Below are 24,390 nucleotides of genomic sequence, written 5' to 3'. Positions count from 1 at the left end.
TTTGCCTGCTCCGTAAAAAATGCACTCTAAATAAAAACAGTGTGCTTGCTATGCACACAGCTTCTAGCAATTTCCCCGACCCCTCTTCTGACCCAATGACTGCCCCCCAAGCCCATCTATATAGAAATTCTGGAATCTTCATTGCTTCGATCTTTTTCTTTCTTGATCGGCACATCACTCGCACCGGCCAAGATGATCTGCTCTCCCTCCAGAGCCTATACCACTTATCCAGTTCCTCTCTCTCCACCACCAGCCCTCCCGCTCACCCCATCTCTCATCTGTGCCTCTTCAGTAGCCTCTGTCTGGTCTCCCAGCCGCACTTTGCCCCCTGCAACGCATTCTCCACATGGCAGACACAGCAATCTTTATAAAATGAAAATCATATTATGTCACTCCCTGGCTTAAAAGCCTCCGAAGACTTCTCATTCCTCCAAGAATGCAAGCCTAACTCTCCCACAAGTAGAGGTAGCCGGAAGATCTGCACGAGATACGTGTTTGGGGGTTCTCACCGTGTGTAAAGGGAGAGACCGAGAACATGGTCCGAGGGCAATGGCAGTGACAAGGGCGATGATAGCCCTCCTCTGCCTCCGAGGTATAAGCTCATTGATTAAATCTGGGTACCTGAGATCCAGTAAAGGGGAAAAAAAAAAAGAAGAAGAAGAAGCCAACCTCCTTATTTTGGTCTGCAAGGCCTCAGCTGGTCTGGTCTCCCCCACTGTCCCCACCCATCTCCTGCCACTCTGGCCTTTCCCCGGCTCAGTGGGCTCCAGCAGAGCAAAAGGGAAGATTTCAACCGAGCGTGCAGTTTCCCAGGCTATGCATTCAAACGCTTGCGTTGCATCCTACCACCCATCAAGCACTGATCAGATATGGAGACAAGATCACAACAGGGGCTTACAGCCTAGCAGGGGAGATAATAGGAATGGAGAGAAGTATGATGGGATACTTGGGAAAGGCTTCACAGCCTTGAGCTCTGTTTTCAAGGAGAAGTCCAAGTTCACCAAGCAAAACTCAGGGTCAGGATTCTTGGCTGAGGGGACCATGTCTGCAAAGGCAATGACCCTGAACGAACATGGGCTGATCAGGGACATGGTGGGGAAAGGGTGGCATGGGTGGACCAAGGAGCATGCTGGGAGGTGAGCTTGGACTGGGAAACAAGGGTTGGACCATGAATGCACTTGGAAGCCTCATTAGGACTTCGGATTTATCTTTCGGCCACAAGGCTACAGCCAAGATTTTGAGGCAGAGATGTGCATAATCAGATTAGTGTTTTAGAGAGAGCTCTCTGGTAGCAGCACAGATGGGTGATAGATTGGAGAGAGAACAGACTGGAGTCAGAGAGACCAACTAGTTCCGGAAAGAAATGATGCCGCCCTGAACTAGGGCAGGAGCAGCCAGAGAGCGAGAAGTGGACACCCAAGGTAAGGTAAGAGTGGCCGGACTTTGGGTCACGTGATAGGGAGGCAGAAGTGTGAGATGGTAGGGATGGTTGTTAATACCCGGACCTCAGTCTTGGCTCACTGGGAGGGTGCCGGGGCTACCCCTGACATGAATACCCCTGACAGTCTGGAGTCGGACTGTGTGCTAGGGTGCAGGTGCCTGAGAGATGTGCAGGCAGAGAGCCTGCTTAAGAAGCTGGGAACCCTGTCTGTACCTGGGAATGAACTATGGATTGAGAGGCCCAGGCGATACCAAGAGCATTGATCTTGATAGAGGTCACCAGTCTCCCAGAGACTCTACTTCTTATCTCTACACACAGTGGAATGTCCCTAAATTGGGGTGGGGGGCAGGAAAGGGGACAGGTAGCTTGGCAGTGGGAAGGGCTGGGGCGCACCTTGCAGGTCCGTGAAGGGCCATGGGGGAGGCAGGGGAGGGGAGAGGCCAGTGCTGGGAACTCGAAAACCGCAGGATCCCCATGGCTATGGAATCCTTGCTTTAAATGAAGCGTGGGATCTCAGAGATCATCTCGCAGATGGGGAAATTGAGGCCGGGATGGAGCAGAATGCCCTGGCTAAAACTGCCCCCCTACGTTGCTCATAATCTGGGTTGGTAAATTGTAGTGTTGATCGGTTTTGATTTATGCACAAGCTGTCTATTTTCATAGAACCTGGAACCCCACTCCCCACTACAACCATGTGTGTGACAGAGAAAGAGCTAGCCCAGGGTCAAAGGAGAGGTGTTTGGGAGAGGCCTGAAGACCCCTGATGCCATCTTTCCCCATCCCTAGAGAGCACCACCCTGTAGCCCGCTTGAGGACGCTGGCTCCTCCTAGCGGCCATAAAGAGCACTGTTCCTGGTCCCAGGTCAGTTTGGAGTCGGAGTCCGCGGGGCATGGGACTCAATTCCTTCTGAGCAATCTCCAAAATGGGCCCAGTACCAGTTATCAGTCCCCAACAGATATTCTGCCTGCCCCTGTAGGATTCGTTCTTGAGGCTTGACCCCAGCAAGACACTGTCTTCTCCAGGCCAGAGTCCTGGGTCATGATGGATGTGTTTCCATGGCTGCCGATGAGGGGCAGGACCCATATCCCACGCAGTCATATGCAAAGGCTTTCCACCAGACTAAGAGCCCCTCGAGGGTGAGAACCATGCTTACTTCACCTTCGTTTCCTTAGGGTCTGACCTAATTCAGAAAAAAGGCGAGACACAAAGGTGCATATTACCCTGATTCTGATTATTCCTATATTAAAAATGAAAGAAAGACCAAAATTCTAACAGCAATTATTCAGTGAATGTTGAAGTTAGAGGTGGTTTTAATTTGCTTTTGTATGCTTTTCGTTTTTCCTTTTTTCTACCGTGAATACATTTTTCCATTTTCTGATTCAAAAATCAAATATCAGAGCACCTGGGTGGCTCAGTCGTTAAGCATCTGCCTTTGGCTCAGGTCATGGCCCCAGGGTCCTGGGATCAAGCCCCACATCGGGCTCCCTGCTCGGTGGGAAGTCTGCTTCTTCCTCTCCCTCTGCTGCTCCTCTGCTGGTGTTCCCTCTCTCACTGTCTCTGTCAAATAAATAGATAAAATCCTTTGAAAAAAATGAAATATTATACAAAAGAGGAGAGACATCTCCCTCTGGCTAAATGCCCGTTGTGATTCTGGGGTTGCCTGGGTTGCTCAGTTGGTTAAGCATCTGACTTTGATTTCGGCTCAGGTCATGATCTAAGAGTCGTGAGATCAAGCCCTGTGTGGGGCTCCACGCTCCGTGGGGAGTCTGCTTGAGATTCCCTCCCTCTGCCCCTTCCCCCCCAAATCATAAACAAATCTTAAAAAAAAAAAAAAGTTGGTTGTATTTCTGCCTAGGAAGAATAGATGTTTTCTTACACTGCCTCATTATCATGGCCTTCATCATCTTAATTATTTGTAGCAGTTCAGGGAGCTAACTTCTGCTGTATGTTCTGGTATGCTCATGTATCCACTTCCTCCTTTAAGTTATCTTCCGTCTCTTTTTTTATTTTATTTTTTATCAAAGATACATATGCATACAGTTAAAGAACTCAAAGAGTTCCAGGAGGCTTAAAAAGACAACCAGAAGTTCCCATTCCTCTTTTCACCCAAATTCCTGCTTCCCAGAGGCCAACACTTGCAATTTTTTTTTTTTATCTATTTCTCTTGGTATTTCTCTCCGTTGTTTCTAAGTCACATGCTTTATTCAACTGTAAGTTTTTGGCTGTAAATATTACTTGCTGTCTTCCTGGAATGGAAGATGGAGATTTAGTTCACTCACATACACACCATCTTTCCCTTCCCCCATCTTCCCCTAGAGCTGCCATCTTGTATTTTATGAGATCATTAAGTACTTACATTATTATGACTGTGAAAATGTTATTCATAACTGAGTCACGTAGTATACTATGATACTATTTCCTATCTTAAATAACTCCACTTCTCCTGGAATTATATTTGTCTCTCTTTTTTATTTTTTTAAAGTGTTTTTTTTTTTTTAAAGATTTTACTCATTTATTTAATAGAGAGAGACACAGTGAGAGAGGGAGCACAAGCAGGGGGAGTAGGAGAGAGAGAATCAGGCTTCCCACCGAGCAAGGAGCCTGATGAGGGGCTCAATCCCAGGACCCTGGGATCAGGACCTGAGCCGAAGGCAGATGCTTAACGACTGAGCCACCCAGGCACCCCTGTCTCTCTTTTTTAAAATGTGCTTACTGGAGCACCTGGCTGGCACAGTACATGGAACATGCTACTCTTTAAACTCTTTTAAAAAATAAATAAATTATGCTTACTTCTCTATGTACTTGTTGCTAATTATTCCCCACATTTTCCGACAGTAATTGAAATTCTCAGTATTTTCTAACAAATTTTTTTTTCTTTCTTTCTTTCTCTCCTGGAACCCTGTTTCCTTCTGTTCCCATCTGGTCTGGGTGATTTCTAGGGTCCTCTAGGCCCTCTTTTTGCCTCTCTCATGTTTGGATCATCCACTTCCTGAATCCTATGTTTTATCTTTAGTTTTTTGCTCTTTTTTCTGCTGCATCTCATCCTTAAGTAACTTCCTGAGAAATAATGCATAGAAGGTAAATTCTTAGGGACCTTGTATTCTGAAAATGTCTTGATTTTAGCATCTCACTTGATCATTTGGGTGGGTATACAAAACTAGGTAGCGAGGCAGTTTTCCTTAGAATTTGAAAGCATTGTTTCTTCGTATCTAAGTTCCAGTGGGGCTGGTAAGATGTCCGGGTCATCCTGACTCTGGTTCTTTCCTCCTTGTAGGCATTCAAAATCTTTTTGTCCTCGTTGTTCTGAGAGTTCAGGATGATGAGTTTTGGCATCAGCCTTTCTCATTCATTAAGTTATACTTGGAATGACCTTTTTTTTTTTTTTAAGATTTTATTTCTTTATTTGAGAAAGAGAGAGTGAGCGAGAGAGAACATGAGCAGGGAGTAGAGGGAGAAGCAGGCTCCCTGTGGGCAGGGATCACGATGTGGGTTTCGATCCCAGGATCCTGAGAGCATGACCCAAGCTGAAGGCAGACACCTAACCCACTGAGCCACCCAGGCACCCGGGAATGATCTTTTAATCTTAAGTTCATGTCCTTAAGTTCATGATATTACTTATTTGATCATCTGTTTTCTCTGTTCTCATTTTCTGCAATTCCTACTTATCACATTTTTTTTAAGATCTACGGTTTGTGTTTCTGTGTTCTACGTAAGAAATTTTTACCATAGTCATGAAGATTTTCTCTTGCTTTTCTCCTAGAAGTTGAATAGTTTTATTTTATTATTATTACTTTTTAGTAGGCTCTACACCCAACATGGGGACTGAACTCACAACCCCTAGATCAAGAGTCGCATGCTCTACCGAATGAGCCAGCCAGGCGCCCCAGTTTGATGGTTTTAGCTTTTATGTTTGGGTCTGTGATCTGCTTCAGGCTAATGTTTGTGTATTGTATAAGATAAGGGTCAAATACTTTATTTTCCTCAAATACAGATGATCGGTTACTCCAGTGCCATTTTCTGAAAAGACTATCTATTCGCCATTGGATAACATTGTTAGCTCTGTCAAAAATCAATTGACACAGATGTGCAGGTTTATTGCTGGATTCTCTGTTCTGTTCTGCTGAGAACCAATACCAACACTCCAGATTATTGTAGTTTTAATGGATGAGTGAACATATCCTTCAAGTACACTAAACCTTTCAACCTTGTTCTCTTTTTCAAAATTGTTTTGATTCAATTCTGCAATTCCATCTAAATTCTAGAGTTAACTTGTCGACATCTATAAAAGAAAGCTTGGTGAAATTTTGGTTAAGATTGCTTTGAATCTATAGACCAGTGTGAAGAGAATTGACATTGTAACAATATTGAATTTTCTCTTCAATGAATATGGTGTCTATTTTTCCACTTATTTCAGTCTTCTTTCATTTCTCTCAGCAATGTTTGTAGTTAGTGTTTGTATGTTTGTTTGTTTGTTTGTTTGAAGCAGGATCCAAGTGCAGCATGGAGCCAAACATGGTGCTTGAGCTTGAAACCTTGAGTTCAAGACCTGAGCTGGGTTCAAGAGTTGAGCCATCCACATACCCCAATGTTTGTAGTCTTTATTGCACAGGTGTCATTAAATTCATCCCTAAGTATTTCATGGTTTTGATGCTATCATAAATGGTATTTTTAACTTTCAATTTCCAAACGTTTATTGTTGATTTTTATAAATTGACATTATGGCCTGCATCCTTGCTAAACTCACTTATTAGTTCCAGTAGGCTTGTTTTGTTTTGTTTTGTTCTAATAGTTTTTTAAAATCATTTTTTAAGGATTTTCTTCATACACAATACAGTTTTGTTTCTTCTTTCCCAGTCTAAATGCCTATTTCTTTTCCTTTTTTTAAAAATATTTTCTTCTGGGGCTCCTGGGTGGCTCAGTGGGTGAAAGCCTCTGCCTTCAGCTCTGGTCGTGATCCCAGGGTCCTGGGATCGAGCCCCACATCGGGCTCTCTGCTCAGCGGGGAGCCTGCTTCCTCCTCTTTCTCTCTGCCTGCCTCTCTGCCTACTTGTGATCTGTCAAATAAATAAATAAATAAATAAATAAAATCTTTAAAAATAAAATAAATTTAAAAAGATAAAAATATTTTCTTTTGTCCTAGGAACCACTGTTTATTCAAGTCTTCCTCTTCCTATAACACACAATCAGATTTATATGTGGTTTTTTTTTCTGTATAATATTTCATCCGCTTTTTAAAAAAATTTCTTTTCAGTGTACCAGAATTCATTGTTTATGCACCACACCCAGTGCTCCATGCAACACATGCCCTCCATAATACCCACCACCAGGCTCACCTGACTTCCCACCCCCCACCCCTTCAAAACTCTCAGATTGTTTTTCAGAGTCCATAGTTCATCTCTCCCTCATCCATGGTTCATCTCTCCCTCCAATTTCCCCCAACTCCCTTCTCCTCTCCATCTCCCCATGTCCTCCATGTTATTTCTTATGCTCTTTAAAAAATATTTTTAAAGATAACAGGGGCACCTGGGTGGCTCAGGTGGCTAACTGTCTGCCTTCACCTCAGGTCACAATTCTCGGGCCCTGGGATCAAGCCCCTTCTCAGGCTCCTTGCTCAGTGAGGAGCCTGTTTCTCCCTCTCCCTCTGCCCCTCCTTCTGCTTGTGTTCCCTCTCTGTCTCTATGTCAAATAAATACATCTTTAAAAAATAAATAAATAAAATAAAAGCTTAAAAAAGATAACAGACTTTACTGCCCAGCCATTAGAAGTATTCAAACATGTATTTTCCTACATAACTTAAACTGTGAGGTGACCAATGTTAAATAAAATGTTCATTTTCATCATCTGCTTCAGTTCAGGTCTTCTTGACCAATTCTTCATTTTTCCTTCCAGCTGCAAGCTTTTGAGGCAATAAAGTTTTTTTTTGGGGGGGGGGTTGCAGTGAAGAATTTTTAACCACAATAGGTGGGTACTTGAACATTCATTGGCTTGTAACCACTGGTATTCGCTTGTTACATGCAGCCATGTTCCTCTTGGTTTGATCACAGCTGTCTTCTGAAATGTTTCTGGAAAACATCAAGATGACCTTCATTCACCTTCACTTCATAGGCTGGTGTTGTACCTCAAAGAGCCCAGTGGGTGGCCTGTGGACATTGCCACCCAGCATTGCGGGCCCTGCAATGGGGCTTCACATGGCCCTCTGGCCTCAGTGACCACGCAGAAAGTTTCCTATTTATTTCTCTTGTCTATTGTAGGCTCTTATACTGGCTAAGACCTCCTAATGTTGGTTAGAAATGGTGAGAGTGGGCAGCTTTGCCTTGTTCTTGACTCTGAGGGGGAAAACATTCAGCCTTTCATCTCTACCTATCTTACTTAATAGCATCTTGTTCTAGGTTCGTGGGTAGTTGGATCTTTCCCTTCTAGGGTTATATTGTTTAGCATTTTCATGCTCCTTGCTTTGTCTATGATTCTGCCAACTATTTTCTTTGTGTGGCTTTTGTTTTGTTTTTCTTAGCTGTTTGTGTCTGGATTTTCTCTCTCATGTTATGGCTTTTCTCAAATTTGGCCTTTGTCACTTTCTGAATGTTCTGTTTGAGAGTAAGGTACTCAGAACTGCTGGTTAGCCCTCAAATCCCTTCTTCCTGTCTTTTTGGCTGCCCAGCTAAAGAATACATTTTCCAGCCCCTTTTGTGACTAGATGAGGTCACGTAACCAAGTTTTCATCAATAAAATAGAATAGAATTTATATGTGCTTCTTCTGGCTCGTTTGCTTAACAACAAAACTACTGTCCTAAATTTCCTGTTTTCCCTTCCTGCAGGCTGCAACACAGATGGCCCAGTTAGGTTAGGTAAAGACAATCTTTTAGGGGGTGGCCAACCCATGAGATGAAAGGAAACTAGGCCCGTGAATGGCCCATGGAGCAAAGAGAAATTAACTTCTAACTTCTTTAGTCCACTCACTGTATTTGGGGGGGGGGGGGTGACTCCTTAACACAGCAACTTAGACTTTGTTCTAACTAATGATGTGGTTTTGGAATATAGGTGAGGTTGGGAGCCTAAGACCAAGAAAGAATTCTTGAGGCGTTTTTGGTGCAAAATGGTGGGTTATTAAAGGACAGAACAGCAACCGTGGGCAGACAGAGCTGCTGCCCTGGGGTTGTGAGGCGTGGCTGATTATTTTTATATATATGAATATTGGGGGGGAGAGGTAAGGAAAAAGGGAGGTTTCAAAAGAACTTTCATATACTAAAGAGGACCTATAAGATACCTGTGGCCTTGCCATTTTCAAGTTAAGGCTGTTTTCCCCTCCAGCAAGGCATTAACATTAAGACAGTCCAGCGATTCCTGGAAGAATGTCACACATGTCAACCCAGGAGTGGAGGTGGCAGGGAGGTTGTGGGGTGTCCGCTTCTGCTTTGTCTTCAGCTTGCCTTCTGCTCCTTCATCTCACTAATATCCCAAGTAACTCAAGCACAGAAGAGTTGGTCAGAAGCTTCATGGGCTTGAGTGCTCATCCAGTGGCAGGTTTCTCTCCAAGACAGTGACCCTCCAGATGCCAAGCACTGTTGCATGTTCTGGGAACAGAGCATTGAAGACAGCCAGCTAAACCTTCAGCTATCATAGAGCTTGCATTCTGGAAGTCAGAGGAAAAAACTGTGGTTGGTTAGGGCAGACTCATACCATCCGAAGGATGCCACTGTGGCTATCTCTGGTCATTTGACTGCACCAAGTGGAGCCAAAGAAAGGGGCAGAGAAGAGAGGAAAAGCAGGAAAAAGAAGCTGCAAAAATCCAGTCCTACTAGAATCCAGAAATGGATCTAGTTTTGTTAAAATTAAGTGTCCATACACCACTTGGGTAGTAATCCAGTTAAAAACTCAAAACCTGTATGGAATCATGAAGAAACATCAGACAAAAGCAAAATGAGAAATACGCCTTTTGTTTGTTTTAATGTAATACAAGGAAGGCTGAGGACAATTTTCAGATTAAAGGAGATTAAAGAGACATGAGAAATAAATACAGTACCTAATATTAGACTGCATCCTGTATGGGGGTGGGAGTGTGTGGAGATTGCTATAAAGTTCATTATTGGGTCAGTGGATAAAATTGGAATGCAGGGGATAAACTTAAGTTATATAAGAGGATGCCCCTATTCTTAGAAAAATACAGAGAGAGAAGATGGGATGAGAGGGAGAAAACAAATGATAAAGCATATGGAGCAAAATGTTAGCCATAGACGTATTTGAGTAAAGGAGATAATGTGTTCTTTGTATTATTCTTGCCACTCTTCCGAATAAGTTTGTGTGTGCGCGTGCATGTCCAGGGGACACAGACTCTTGAGCCCAGAGAAATTGCGCAATTGGTGCATAGGCGTGAATGAATCCCTTCCCCTCTCTAGCCCTCTTTTTCTAGTCCAGATGGTTTCTAAGATTCTTTCTGGCTCTGGCAATCAATGTCCAAGACTCAGGACTCCTATTTCCTGACAGGGCTTTGGAAAGATGGCCCTATCTGCTCCTTTCAAGGTCTCTCAGCCCACCAGTTACCTCCCCACAACTTTCTCCAGGGTGCCCACCTATCTCCCTTCATCAGCCGTAATCTTGGCCCGGCCCATCCCTGTCACCACCAGCCACTCTTTACGGAAGCCCTATGGCCCACCTCCTGGCAGGGTCCAACACCTATTCAGGACCCGCACGTGTATTTAACCCCAAGGCACTACAACCCCCAATAGGCTTTGCGACAACCCTTCGTCAGTTCCCACCAAAGAGGAAAGGGTTTTCAGCGCGGGCCAGGCACTGAATGGCTTTTTGGGAATTGTAGTTCATTTGCGAAGAGCCGGGAGCAAGGATAGGGCCACAAGCCACCCTTCCCAGAATGCACAGCGCTCATTCTCACCAATCGGAGGCTCGAATCTTGGAAGGGGGCGGGGAAGAGAAGGAGCTGCCCAGCGCATGCGTGGTATGTGTGGCTGGGGAATTCATGTGGAGGTCAGAGTGGAAGCAGGTGAGAATCGAGGGAAGGTTCGGACCGACGTCCGGCGTCTCTGCAGATCCCTTCTGTGTTCCCATTCGCAATTTGGGCGGGTGGGGTCTGTGCGTTGGTCTGCCTCGCTTCGGAGGGGGAGAGGTGGTGAGCCCGGGACGAGCCTGGGGTTGCTTCGAGTAAGGAAGGTGTGTATGGGGGCGGGGTGAGGAATAATCCAGAAGCTATTGGAAATGGAAAGACTGAGGGGTCCGGACTGTATGCCCCGGCCTCGGGTAAGGAACGCTGAAGTGCACCGGGAGAGATCACGGAAGCCTCGGGTCTAGGAGGGAAGAAGGGAAGATTTCAAGGGGAGACGACGCTGGGGCGGGGCATTAAAAAGTTCAGTGCGGGAGTAGGTTCTAGTTAGGTCAGTGGTGCTCCCGCGCCCCCCCCCCGCCTCAGCCCCGCCCTCCCACCTCTTCCAGGGTTCTCCTTTGCAGTGCAGCTGTGGAGAGAGCCTGTTTGCCCCTTTGGTTCTTCTGATATCTTGGTCCCAGGATGTCGCCCACCGCCTGCTTCCATAATAACTGGTTATTCTTAATAGCTGATGGTGGAGAACCGCTCCGGTGAGGAGTTAAATCGTTCCTGCTAGACTTGGACCTCCAGGTTCTAATCCTGCTTCCACCATGGAATGGCTGTGTGGTCTTTGGCTTCTCTTGTAACCTTGCTGTGTGCCTCAGTTTCCTCCCCTGTAAGAACCTGCTTCTTAGGGGTTGGTGTGAGGATTAAGTAATTACCCTTAGAGGATTGCCTCCTGGAATAAAAGCTAGCTGTTAGTGTTATTTTTGCTGTTGGAATCACCATGTAGCGCATTCTTTGAGTTACTTTCCCAAACCAGAATTGTCCAGAACCAACCACACAGCCTTCATCTTGGGGTCCTGCTTGTCCAGCAAATGGAATGGTGGTTTAGTGTGGTGCGGAGTTCTCTGTGGATATCCAGCCCATGCCTTGTTCCCATTACTGAATTAGGTGCCCCAGACCGCTTTTCCTTAGTGGTAGAAAAAGAAGAAAGAAGTGGAAAATTTTGAAAAGCAGAAGAATCGATACTACACTTTTCCAAGCTGTAAAGTTACTTATGAGGGGTCCTTCATTGCATGATTTAGAGCTCTCACAAGTGGGGAAAGAAAGAGCCAGCGTGAGAAGTGAATATGTTGTCTCAGTGAAGGCTTTCTCTTTGAATTTTGGGATCGAGTTGTTTTGTTTTGTTTTGTTTTTATTCCCATAGGTGTGAGTGGGTCCAGCCGAAGGAGACATGGCTGCCAAGGTGTTTGAGTCCATCGGCAAGTTTGGCCTTGCCTTAGCTGTTGCAGGAGGAGTAGTGAACTCTGCCTTGTATAATGGTGAGGCACTGGGGTAGTGGGTCACTGCCCTTTGCTGGAGGATTCCCATTGGTTTGCACAGCCCATGCGACACTCCTGGTGGCAGCCGCTGTCTGTGAATGTGCTTGTGACCAAAAGGGTCACCTGCTGCCATCCCACACCATATGGTTGCCTTGTCAGTCGAGCCTCTGTCATTCCTTGTAGCCATAGGTTCTCTCAGAGCCTTTCTTCCCAAAGAGCCTCCCAGCCTGCTTGTTAATGAAACATTCCCTGTTGCTCTTGTTGGTTTGAAGGGAAGCCGCAACTTCCCTTGTGTCAGGGATCTCACTGGCTAGCTGCGAAGGAGAGCTCATCTGTTCCCCTTCTGCCTCCGTGTGGAGTAACTCAGCAAGGGCTTTAGCTCTGGTGCCTTTATCCAAGCAGGAGCTTTTGCTCTGCTGCACGTGGGTCATTCCAGACAAAATATCTTCAAGGTGCATTGCCCAGCTTTCAACAGCGTGGCAGTGGCTTAAGCTGACGTTCCTTCCAACTTTCTTGTGTGACCTTAGGCAAGCTATTTCCCCCTCCGGAGGTCTCAACTGCTTCTCTGATTGAGCGGTAGGACTGAACTGGTTTATCTTCCAACTCTGGTAATCTCTGGCTCTCATGGTTGGAAAGCAGCAATAAATGGACCTACCTCATGTGTGACTGGCAAGAGGAGGATTGCATTGAGAGTGAACATATTTGGAGCAACTTTAAAGTCCAGTAAGGCAGAGACAGAGAGCCCCTGACGAGAAAAGCTTACTTGGTTTAAACGGCACAGCTCTGTGCTCTGATCTTTTAGCCACTCCGCACAACTAGACCGTAATTACTGGCACTGATTTCCTTTTGAATCAAAAGAACAGCTCTGTTAACCCTTAAAACCTGAGAGAAACCAAGTTCTTGGAAAGAGCAGGATCTTCCAAATTTTAGGATTTCCACAGTTAGGGCGCTGCTTCTGGGAACACTGGCTTAAATTGGAACTAGGATGGAATGTAGTAACAGTGAAGACCTGGGTGAGTTTTAGGAAGAAGTTTTGGGAGGTGATTTCCTGAACATGTGTTGGGGGATGGGATAGTTAATCAGAAAATCAGCATCAAGTTGTTTCAAAGAGAAAAGATGCTGAAGAACAGCTCCTCTTACCAGAGTCCTTGGGAAGACCCTAGAATGGGAGGGGACTGCTGAGTTCTGTGGCTATTTAGAAGCTGCTAGGGCCCACAAGTGTGGGAAGACAGAGCAGGAGAGGGGAGACTTAATAACAGAAAGCACCAAGGTACTTTCACAGATAGCCTTTTGGTTAAAAGGTGAAGGGATTTTTAGTTTTCTTTTCTTTTTCTTTTTTTTTTAAAGATTTTATTTATTTGAGAGAGAGAGAGATCACAAGCAGTGGGGGAACGGTAGAGGGAGAAACAGACTATCTCCTGAGCAGGGAGCCCGATCAAGACTTAATCCCAGGACCCTGGGATCATGACCTGAGCGGAAGGCAGATGCTAATGACGGAGCGACCCAGGTGCCCCTGAAGAGATTTTGCTGACTTGTCATTATCATTCGTTCCTAGTGGATGCTGGGCACAGAGCTGTCATCTTTGACCGGTTCCGTGGAGTCCAGGACATTGTGGTGGGAGAAGGGACTCACTTTCTCATCCCCTGGGTACAGAAGCCTATTATCTTTGATTGCCGCTCTCGACCACGTAATGTGCCAGTGATCACTGGTAGCAAAGGTGAGTCTTGCCTGTGGGCCACATAAAGGAGGGTGTGTGGGAGGGTTGCTGTAGGATTCCGAGGAAGCTGACCCTCCCCTAATAAGAATTCCTTGCATATTTTTTCTGGATAATTTTAACGTAGATTCATAGAAATATGTACCCAAGGTGGACACACAGACAGCTGTACAGATTTAGAGAAATACATGAAGGTCTATTTCAAAAGTTGTGTAGTGCTCCAGTTTTTTTTTTCTTTTTTTTAAAGATTTTATTTATTTATTTGACAGAGATCACAAGTAGGCAGAGAGGCAGGCAGAGAGAGAGGGGAAGCAGGCTCCCCACTGAGCAGAGTCTGATGTGGGGCTTGATCCCAAGACCCCGAGACCATGACCTGAGCTGAAGGAAAGGCTTTATCCCACTGAGCCACCCAGGTGCCCCAGTGCTCCAGTTTTAAATCTAAAAGTGCCTTTGCTCCCTCGGTTGTCCCTTCCCGTTTCGCATTCCCCGCAGTGACTGTGTAACTGGGCTACAGCCCTTCTGTGCGCCTTCACAGCCCACTTACCCTTTGCCTTGTTCTCTGAGGCCTCTGTTGCCAGCAGTGCTGGCCTCACACTGTCACTTAGAGCTATTTTTTTTTTTTTAAGAGAGGGAGAGAGAGAATCTTAAGCAGGCTCCATGCCCAGCATGGATCCCAAGCCAGCGCTCCATCCCAGGACCCTGAGATCATGACCTGAGCCGAAATCAAGTCGCTCACGGGACTGCACCACCCTAGGGCCCCTTGCACTGTTATCTCATAGGCAGTGGCCTGAGTCCCTGAGAGCAGACCCTTGGCTGACGTGCCACTGGATTGCCAGGGAGCCCAGAACGAACTGCCATCACCAGTCTCCTACCAGCGTGCAGAGAGAAATGCACGTAGCAGGCGGTGGCCCAGCAGTGACTGCGCTGCAAGAGGCGAGGGTCGTGTGGATGTTGGTTTATTATCTCGGGAACATTTGATGCCTTCAGGGCTGTTCCCCGACAGATGTGTGCTTACTGAGACCGTCAGGTTTTGTGTTGGGTTGCAGGGTAGGAGGGCGGTTCAAAGATACCTGAAGCGGGGGCCTCAGGGAGCTCAGTCCCCCAGGGCTGTAGACATGAATGCGTAGTTAGAGTGAGCGCGGGGAGTCCTAGAGTCAAGGGTGTGCGGCGGAGGGGAGCAGAGAAGAGAATGACCAGCCCCACGGGTAGCTGCGCAGGCACCTGGGAGGAACTGGGTTTGGGCTGGGACAGCCCTGCGGCTCAGGCAGAGGCGGGGAGGGGTAAGCCGGCGTTGAGCAACCTGGCCGGTCAAGGGTCTGGCTGGCCTCCCACAGGAGCTCAAAGGTGGGGTTAATCGAGAAAAATAAAATTTTAACTTAGGAGCGTAGTTCTAAGCTTTCCTCCTCTTTAGTGGTGCTTTCTCTGCCGTTGTACAGCCCTTATAAGGATACGTTACTTATCTTCAGAACTGTTGGTAGGCAGTTCCAGAGATTGGGAACTAGCGGGCGTGCATTTCCTGCTTCTCTGCTGCCTGATTCGGGACTAGCCCATAGGCACTTGGTCTCTGTCATGGACAACTGCAAACACACTGACCACGCTTCAGCCTCAGGCAGGCCTGCCTCGTGGCGGGGAGGTTGTAACTCCTGTCATGTGCCCTCCGCTCCTTTGCCTGGGCCAAGTCATGAGAGGCAGGCTCCAGAAGAATCTGACGGCCCCTTCTAGCTGTTGTGCATTTGACACGGTCCTCCTTCACTTCCCGAGACGTTCCAGGAAGGCAGATGGAATGACCCCCATTCTGACAGGCACGGAAATAGGCCGAGATCGGTTGAGGCTCATTGAGGTCACATCATTCGCAAACAGCAAGGTAGGACGGCAGCCCAGGCCTTCCGATGGCTGGTCCAGCCAGAGTGGACTGTTTCCGCTGGACCTGTGATGACCTCCAAGGCATCCTCCTGACAGGGGCCTTGGAAAGTCTTCACCAGAAAATTCTTGCCATTGGCCTGTTTCCTTAGAACATTTGCTGTTTCAAACACCACGTGGTAGCTAGCTCTCAGACACGGAAGCTGGACTGCGTCTATCAGAGGGCATTGGGTATTTAACAAAAAGCTATCATCACCACAAGCCTTTAGGAATTTCTAGCTCTGCTGCTCGGCTGGGTTCTGTACCAAGGAAGCTATGCCCAGGGCTCCTGCCCTCTAGGATCTTAACAGCAGCAACTTTACTTACAAATCACAGCAGATTGAGGGTAGGAGAGGTCCTCTAGAAGGCCACTGTGGTTGTTACTTGTAACACCAGTGTCTGCCCCCGCCCTCAGATTTACAGAACGTCAACATCACCCTGCGCATCCTCTTCCGGCCCGTTGCCAGCCAGCTTCCCCGCATCTTCACCAGCATTGGGGAGGACTACGATGAGCGCGTGCTGCCGTCCATCACCACGGAGATCCTCAAGTCCGTTGTGGTGAGTGACGGGGCTGCGGCCTGGAGCCCGGCCCCCAATAGATGGCGAGGGGGCAGGAGGAGAGTGGCACTGGCCAGTAGTTCTCGTGGCCTCTCTGCTTCGTCGTCCTCTTGACCAGCTTCTCTGCCCTTCTTTGGAACCAGGCTCGCTTTGATGCTGGCGAACTGATCACTCAGAGAGAGCTGGTGTCCAGGCAGGTGAGCGATGACCTTACAGAGCGAGCAGCAACCTTCGGGCTCATCCTGGACGACGTGTCCTTGGTAATCTCCGCGGGGAGCCTGTGGGAAAAGGGGCTGCGGTTCTTGTTCGGGGGCTTGGCTCCATTTCTGGGTGGACGCTCTTGGTGCGGCCTTTCACTTCCCTAGATGTGAGGCTCGAAAATGCAGAACCTTCTTGACTCTCAGGCAGTCTTCTCGGCTTTGTTTGCAAATGAGGCTTCTTTTGCTCTCCTCTGCCACACCCATTTTTCTTCTGACTTCCAGCCCTACCCAACCTAGGATCCCTAAGCACTAGATTTTCCACCTTCCCAACGCTGTGAGTGTTCCCCGGAGCTTCCTAGGAAGCAGTGTCTGGCTAGCCCCGTTTGATGTAAGAAGAAACCACCTAATGAGGCTAGAGAGGGCTCAGAGAGTCTTTGTCCCCAGTGCAGACCTCCAGCCTGACCCTCGGGAATTTCCTGACACTTAGGGTCTGAAACTCAGTGAAGTGAGTTCTGGGAGCCCCCGGTGAAAGGTGATAGAGTGTGAATGAGTGGTTCTGCTCCCCAACGCCTGGTGTGGGGGGCAAGGGACATTTCTGAGGTGTGAGGTAGCCTCCGGAGACTGTATAGTGTGTGTATTTATAGGACATTGAATGCCGTAACTCAGAACGCAGTACAGGCAGGATAGCGTTTCAGATCAAGGAGGGAGGGGAAGGGGTCGTGTTTCTAGATTTTCTGGGAAAAATCACTTGGAGTGATTTGTTCGGATAGCAAGGTGGGGTGTTTCCTGTTCGCTCTCCTGTGCATCGCCGGGGAAAGGTACCATTTCCCCCCCAACATCTGTGCAGCTGTTTAAACAGCCGAGCTCCACGGCATCCAGACACCCAACGCCCACCCAGGTCCACCTTGTGGTAGTCGCCGGCGGCAGAAGGGCCTCCGGGCTCCCTCTACTGGCAGGAGGCCAGGCTGCAGCCGCTCATCTCCCGGGCGAGCAGTTCCTCGGGCTGTGAACCCGAACACCTCGGCTGTGAGAAAACCCTAAGTAAAAACCAGAGGAGAAGCTTGGCATTTCGCTAGGCTTTAACCACATACTCCATTCTGGGGAAATGTGGGCTGACCGCAAGAAACCGTATCTAAGAGGTGTGAGAAGAAAATTAGATTTCATGGGGAATTTGCTGCCCTCACCTGGCCTTTTGAGAAAGAAACTTTATTCCATAATTACGCATCTCATTTTTCATTTCTCAGGACTATATTTTCCTCCCCAGACTTTGAACCCGAGTCCAGAAATGGAACAGGCGAGCTACAACAGCTGCAGTTTAAGAGCGAGGCATGTTAAAAGTTGTGGAAGACAGTGGGACTAGGATTGACTCCTGAGGAGAAGTTTTGGGGCGGCTTATGTTGTTTTTTTTCTAAAGCCGAGTTTGGGAGGGTCGGGGAGGAGAGGAGGCAAATAGATTTTGATAGCAAAACCAGTGCCACCCTTCCCTGCATTTCTTCCTTTTTAATGTAAAGTTGGATAAAGGAGTAAGTTGCTCTAGACCAGGCATCAGGAGTGGAGTTCTGTCCCATTTCCGCTGTCACTGCACACCATCGCCTCAGCCAAGTCTCAGTGATAACGTGTCAGTGGAGAAGGTCTGTGGGTAGTCAGAGTTGTAAACCCTCACCCTAAGCAATAGCTTTCCCTGCCTTCTCTCTTAAACCCTTTACCAGAAGCGCTCACACATGGGGAATAATACCAGGATTTGCGTTCCACCGTCCCGTGTCCTCTTCCTGTTTCGCGGTGGGGCTGCCGTGAGAAGGGAGTGGACTGGTTAAGCCATAAGCAGAGAACATCACGCCCTTGAATCCCTGAGAACCAGCTGCATCCTTCCCTCTCAGGGGCTCAGTTTTCCATCTGGCCTCTCTGAGGGCTCAGAACAGGCCATCAAAGGACCTTGGATGAGCCCTAGTTGGAGGTGGGGGTCCGAGAACCCACAGTCTCTTCCCCTGGGGAGGTGGTCAGTTGAGCAGGTACCTTCTGGGGCCCACGGGCCATTTTCTGCCTGAGTGCTCCATGCCACAGGCGACAGAGTGACTTGCAGGCACTGTGGAGGCAGCCCAGGCTTCTGGGGTGTGAGTTCAGTCTGGACACGGATGTGGAGGTGGAAGGGTGTTCTGGCCTCCAGAGGCCTCCAGCTGCTAGAGCCATTCCCAGCCTCTTCCTTCCCAAGGCCAGGGGGTCAGGGGGCCTCACGGCGGCGCTGCCGGAGCAATTACACCGCCTCATCTCGCGTGCGCGCTCTCTCCCCTTAGACGCATCTGACCTTCGGGAAGGAGTTCACAGAAGCGGTGGAAGCCAAACAGGTGGCTCAGCAGGAAGCAGAAAGGGCCAGATTTGTGGTGGAAAAGGTGAGCGTTCAACCAGATGGCAGGAGCCTCTCTCCCCTCTCTCCTGTGCTCAGCCTCCCTGTTTGCTGGGTGGCCTGGAAATTCATCATCTGTCATCTGTCCTTCCGGGATCATCGGAAGGGGATTGAAGGAATCGTCCTCCTGCAATTGGTTCCAGAGTCTTTGGGGGCTAGTCAGGGATATGTGGAGTTATGTTCCGAAATCACCGAAGGGTCATTTTTCTTCCACTTCCCTAAGATCAAAAAAACTCTCCTGCAAATAAAAATGTTTTCTCCTGGAATATTTTCAGCTTCCCTGCAAAGTCATTTTTAACCATGGTCATGCAGTGAAAGCTGACAGCAAAAAGGATCAAACGTTGTGCCAGATGCACTATCGTCACTAGTTTTTTCAAGCCCTAAATCCATCCAGATGTGGTGGAGCGTGCTGGGACACGCTGTATTTGCACAGCAGCCTGGTCTTCTGGTCTTTGCAAAAGTGTTATTTTTTGTTGTTCCCTCTTCCCACTGCTAGTTTTTCTTGGGTTAGTTCTCATCCAAGAACCCTTGGTCCTCTAAAGCAGAGAAAAGAGCGATATATGGGCAGCCAACATTTAATTTTAGGGAAGGTAAACTCTTTGTCGGCTGGGACTTCCTTGCTTCCCCCACATCCCCCTGCCGGCCATCTCCAGAGCCTAGAACGTGTCAAAGATCTTACTTGGGAATACTTAGTAGATGCTCAGTTAACATTTGTTGGTACCTTCCTCCCATGACTGAGTTGTGCATCACACATAAGGAGATCATCCTGTTCATGCGGGCAGGGAGAGCCTAGAGATCTCATTCTGTCACCAGGGTTCCTAGTCAGGAACCAGCTTAGCCCAGGGGCAGCTCACGGGTGGGGCGTCCCATGTGCCTGCAGCTCCTGCTCAGCTGCTGTTTCCTTAGGTGTGTTAGAGGAATGTCTCCTGGACTTGGGACAGGAGGGACAGGCGAGCCTGAATGTGGCTTCTACCTTTTCTCTCTCTCCTGTTTTCCTTGGTTTGGATCCTCCTAGCTCAGAGTAAGGCGGCTGGGCAGGATTGCTGTTCACATTAACAAGGACTTTGAAATAAGACAGTTACGCAGCCGACAGAGATGTGTCACCAGGAGGACGAGAAGTGGGCAGTGTGCTGCAGGAGAGAGGAGGGTTGGGTGGGTAGTGTTTGTTGAGCCTGTCCGGTGGAGATGAAGGTAGATTCCAGAATTCCTGCGGGAGCCAATGAGGGCCTGTAGCCTGGTCCTTCCAAGGCTGCTGGATGGCAGGCAGCACCCTAAAGTGTGATCTTGGTCTCCCCCTACCTCCACTGTCTTAGGCTGAGCAGCAGAAGAAGGCGGCCATTATCTCTGCCGAGGGCGACTCCAAGGCCGCCGAGCTGATTGCCAACTCGCTCGCCACTGCAGGCGATGGCCTCATCGAGCTGCGCAAGCTGGAGGCCGCAGAGGACATCGCATACCAGCTCTCGCGCTCCCGAAACATCACCTACCTGCCAGCTGGGCAGTCCGTGCTCCTGCAGCTGCCCCAGTGAGGCCCGGCCACCCGGGGCCCAGCCCTGAGCACTCTCCACACCGCCATCCCTCTGCCCCCGCCCCAGAAATCACTGTGAAATTTCATGATTGGCTTAAAGTGAAGGAAATAAAAGTGAAATCACTTCAGATCTCTAATTATCAGATGAAGCTTTTTCATTCTTCCCATTTCTATCCACTTTTTGATCCACCTCCCTCCCCCAAGTTGCCAAGTGCCTACGCAGCCCAGGGCCCGCTGGCGCTCGGACCTAGGCACCGGTGGTGGTCGGCAGGAGATCGGCTGGGCTGCGGTGTCGTGGGCCGGGAGCACTGGGAGCTGCCAGTCTGTCCTTTAGGCGAGATGTGAGGAAGTTGGCACACGCAGCTGTATGGAGAGCACAGGTCTCCATGTTTCCCAGCGGTTTCTCCACAGACCCAGCTGAAGAGCTGACGGGCAGGGTCAGAGAGGAAGTCATCTGTCTTACCAGAAGGCTGATTCTCTTTAACCACGGGGCCAGTGGAAGCAGGTGTGAACAGCAGGGCACAGACCCGAGACTCTGCCCTTGGGAAGGTGGGTGGCCCTGACGCACTCCCCAACCAGGGGCCGGCCGCCAGGATGGACTTGGAGAGCGAGCAAGCAGGCCTGGACAGAGACGTGAGTCCTGTTGAAGACTTCCTTTCCACCCCCAACCTTGAAGTCTCAGAACACCCGACGGAATTCCAGCTTGAAGGATCACATCCTGCCGAGTCTGAACACGCCTGCCAAAGACGTGTGCGTCCTGCGTTCCTGGCTCCCTCCTTCAGAGACCACGCTTCCAGGAGGCTCTGTGTGCTCGGAAGGAAATGTCATGGGAAGAAAACAAATGTGTGTAAACTGCAGTCAATAAATGACACCCAGAACCTTCTAGCTCAGTCTTCTGGGTTTGCTTTTTTGTTTGTGGGAGCCGTGGGCTCAGAACAGAGCATTCTAGCAGTTTCCACGCGCACATGTTTGCATCGCCAGCTGGGACAATCTCCAGCAAGGCAGAGAATGGTTTGGTTTTAGAAAATCTAGCTTTGTGCTGTGTTCTAGATCCTCCCCAGCCTGAAATAAATTTCCACTGTGTGTGGCTTTTGGGACCACTGTGCCTTCCCCCTCGCAGGAAGGGGCAAGCGGCACGGGGTACACGTGCAGTTCAGTGCCCACAAGTTCAATGTTCCGTAAATGGCTTCAGATGTCTGTGGTGGGTTTATATGGCTTACTCTGTTTTGCCTTGTTTTAGAAATGACTTGGCATTTGAGGGGGCGAACTTGGTGCATTTTGGATGATGGGGAGGGAAAGCAGACCCACCACTGAGAAATGGACCAGTCTCCCACCAAAAATCCTTCCAGGAGCAAGACAGAAACCACAGTGCAGTGAGCACTCAGTGGACACTTTAACCCTGTGCTCAGTTTAATCCCTGGGTTCCCCACCTGGCCGAGGACAGCGGTCTTTTAAGAGGACTCTGCAGCCGGGTCTCTGACCTGAATTCACATTCCCTCTCCCTGAGGGGGGGCCAGCGGTCAGTAGTCAGTGGTCATTCCTGCACCTGCTCCCCTCCCAGGGCTTTTGAGTGGGGGTCCAGTCCCTTCCCATTCTCCCGGAGCACTCCGAAAGTGCAATGGGCCTAGCTAACCCTCCCCCCAAAGCCTGGTCCTGCTTGACACCCATGAACCCTCGTCTGGCCCAACTCCCTCACCTGCCCTGGCACCCTTTGTCTCCGGGTGTCTCTTCCTACTTGCTTCTTGCTGTAAGATTAGTGAGGCCTGCAAATGAGGTACCTGCCCTCCAAGCAGGTCACAACCCCGAGCAGAGAGCCGAATTCCTAAATAACTTCCAGAAAGGCTTCCTCCTTTCCTGCTGTTTATTGCTGTGGACGCCCCTTTTGGGGGATGGGGGAGAGGGCAGCAAGGGGCAGGGCGGCAGACCCTCCCCACCACCTCCAGGCACTTTATAAAAAGAGCAGTTGTGTTTCTTGCATTTGGTGGGAGATTGGGTTTCTTCCTCCAGGTGTCTGCAGGGGAGCCCTCCACAGCTTGTGTGTCCCCCCCTCCGCCTCCAGGCCAGCTCTTCTAGCTGCAGACAGGTTCCTGCTGGTTTGGCCTGTGGACGGAGGAGGCCGCTGGCAGCCCAGGGGCCTCATTCTGCCTTGACTTCCGCCAAGTCATTCTTTCCACAAATGCTCAAGTGATGTTAACTGGCTCCTTAGTCCGGGAGCCCCCTGATGGCCTCTGGGTTTCTCCAGAAGCTGCCACAATGGGCCTTTATCAGCTTGGGATTCTCTGGGCCTTGGATCAAAAGCCATGTCTTGTCCCAGCCAGGGAAGGGCCAGAGTTAGGGAGTGCTGTCCTCCCTCTCTCCTTGGGTCAGGCTGAATTGCCTCCTTGTTCTGGCACTGAGAGGTCCTTGCTTACTAAGGCGGCAGTGGACCCTGGATAGGCAGGGGAGAGAAGAATTCTCAAAGGGTTGTTTTTTCCTTCCTTCTGCTAGTTTGACACAAACTCTGCCAGTGTGGACCAAGGGAGGAGGAGTTGCACTGTGGGCATGCCCAGGTGGGTTGATCCGAAAGACAGGAAGAGGCAATGGAATAGTAGTCAAATCCTCATTTAGCAAGTGCTATTCTAATAGGCCATTTCAGCGATGGGCAGGGGGGACGTGCCGTTAGGACGTCTCCTTAACCTTTTTTTTCTTTTTTTTTCCCTTGACCTTTGACATCCACCAATAATTGTGAGCTAAACAGCCCACCCTGATTAAAGATAACTTGGGTGAAAAGGTCCTAAGAGGTTATAACAGATTTCCTTGCCTTTCTTAGGCCTTCCATTCATCCTGCACATTGTTCCAAACTGCATTTTTCTTTTTTAAAATTTTCTTTATTTATGTGACAGAGAGAAACAGCAAGAGCAGAAACACAAGCAGGGGGTTTGGGAGAGGGAAAGTAGGCTTCCCACTGAGCAGGGAGCCCAACTCGGGGCTCGATCCCAGGACTCTGGGATCATGACCTGAGCCAAAGGCAGATGCTTAATGACTGAGCCACCCAGGCACCCCTAAACTTCATTCTTCTAAAGGAGACCTTCTCTCCTCCCTCCTGGAAAACCTTCAGTGGTGACTCCTTGCTCACTTCATAAAGTGCAAGTTCTTATCCTGGCATTCAAGGCCCTCCCTGGTCCTGCTAACCACGGACTACCTTTCTAGTTCAAGTTCATAGTTTCCTACTTGCCTTCACAAACCAACTTAGTGGCTCCAGGGGAGTGGGGAGTGTTGAGAACGCCAGCACCTAGTGGTTTTGGGGAAGGAGGGTGGCAGGAATGCTACAAGACCTACTTTGTATGGGACAGACTCCTAATAAAGAATTGCCTCCAAAGAAACGCCAGTAACAACCCTCCCCCAGTGAAAACACAGATTGAGTTCTTGTCTACACTGGCCCATGCTTTCCCTGCACCCTCTTTGCTCAGTGTTACCTCAAACGGAGAGCCCTCCCCCCACATTTCACAGGTCCAGATATCCCCACCATCCAGGACTTTCTCTTCCACAGGACATCTGCGAAGTCACCTCTGCCCCCTATTCTTGACCTTGACTTGCCAGGGTTCCTATCCACATACCCATGAGGCATTTAACACTCTCTGCATCAGGTTGTAGTGTGTGGTGTGTGTTCTCTGTCCTACTCTACATTTAAAAAGGGCAGGACCTTTTCATGATTAAGCATTCCCCCTTCCTCTTCTTTCCCCCAACCACTGCCCAATCTTTCCCCCCAGTCAAAGGTCCCTGCTCCCCGTGGGAGTTCCTGAGTGTTTGTTGAAGGACCAGATGAAGAGCTATAGTCAGCACGGGACCAAGGTTGGGACGGAGGGTCAAAAGCAGGGCCCCTGAGCTCTCCCCCTGCCACATCACATTAAGTTACTTCAAGCTCCTCTGGATCCAAGGCTCAGGGTGGAGCAGCCCAACCCCTCCACTGATGTGCCCCCTAGCCCGACGTCACAGTGCCCTCACTCTCTTGCTTCAGATGGCCTCCATGTGGGACTCTGCCCTTGCCACCGTCGCCTGCCTGCAGCTCAGTGCCTCCTGCTTCTGTCTTGAACTTCTTTCTCTCTCCCTCCATGAGTCCCGGTCCTTCTCCCTGTTTTGGGCCCAACTTAAAGTCCCTCCTCTGAAGGAATTCGTCTGTGGCCGATTTGTCCCAGCTTTCCAAGCATATAAAGTCTCGCTTTATAAGAAGAACATGGGCTCTGGATGCCGGCAACACGGGGATTGAGAATTCAACAAGGAAAGAGCCATGAGGCCTGCCCGAGCTGGTAGAAGCC

At 49.0% G+C, this 24,390-nt stretch overlaps 1 protein-coding gene across 1 annotated transcript; it reads left to right on the top strand.

The window, feature by feature from the left end:
• The first annotated feature begins 10,347 nt into the window (after positions 1-10,347).
• Positions 10,348-20,980, top strand: PHB1 (prohibitin 1). Its single transcript, XM_059149036.1, has 7 exons — positions 10,348-10,437; positions 11,684-11,798; positions 13,354-13,515; positions 15,827-15,969; positions 16,113-16,229; positions 18,461-18,556; positions 19,884-20,980. The coding sequence occupies exons 2-7, from the start codon at positions 11,711-11,713 to the stop codon at positions 20,094-20,096; spliced, it is 819 nt and encodes a 272-aa protein (XP_059005019.1). The 5' UTR covers positions 10,348-10,437; positions 11,684-11,710; the 3' UTR covers positions 20,097-20,980.
• Positions 20,981-24,390: the final 3,410 nt, after the last annotated feature.

Source organism: Mustela lutreola, chromosome 15, assembly GCF_030435805.1.
Source record: "Mustela lutreola isolate mMusLut2 chromosome 15, mMusLut2.pri, whole genome shotgun sequence".
Lineage (NCBI taxonomy): Eukaryota > Metazoa > Chordata > Mammalia > Carnivora > Mustelidae > Mustela > Mustela lutreola.
Note: the sequence above shows the minus strand (reverse complement) of the source record. Positions and strands in the feature narration are given on the sequence as shown.

What these genes read in the sequence shown, in the direction of transcription:
- PHB1 (XM_059149036.1), top strand. Translation starts at nt 11,711, where the DNA reads ATGGCTGCCAAGGTGTTTGAGTCCATCGGCAAGTTTGGCCTTGCCTTA. An exon ending in GAACTCTGCCTTGTATAATG is followed by an intron (nt 11,799 to 13,353) that starts GTGAGGCACTGG and finishes ATTCGTTCCTAG; the next exon opens with TGGATGCTGGGCACAGAGCT. An exon ending in TCCTGGACGACGTGTCCTTG is followed by an intron (nt 16,230 to 18,460) that starts GTAATCTCCGCG and finishes CTCTCCCCTTAG; the next exon opens with ACGCATCTGACCTTCGGGAA.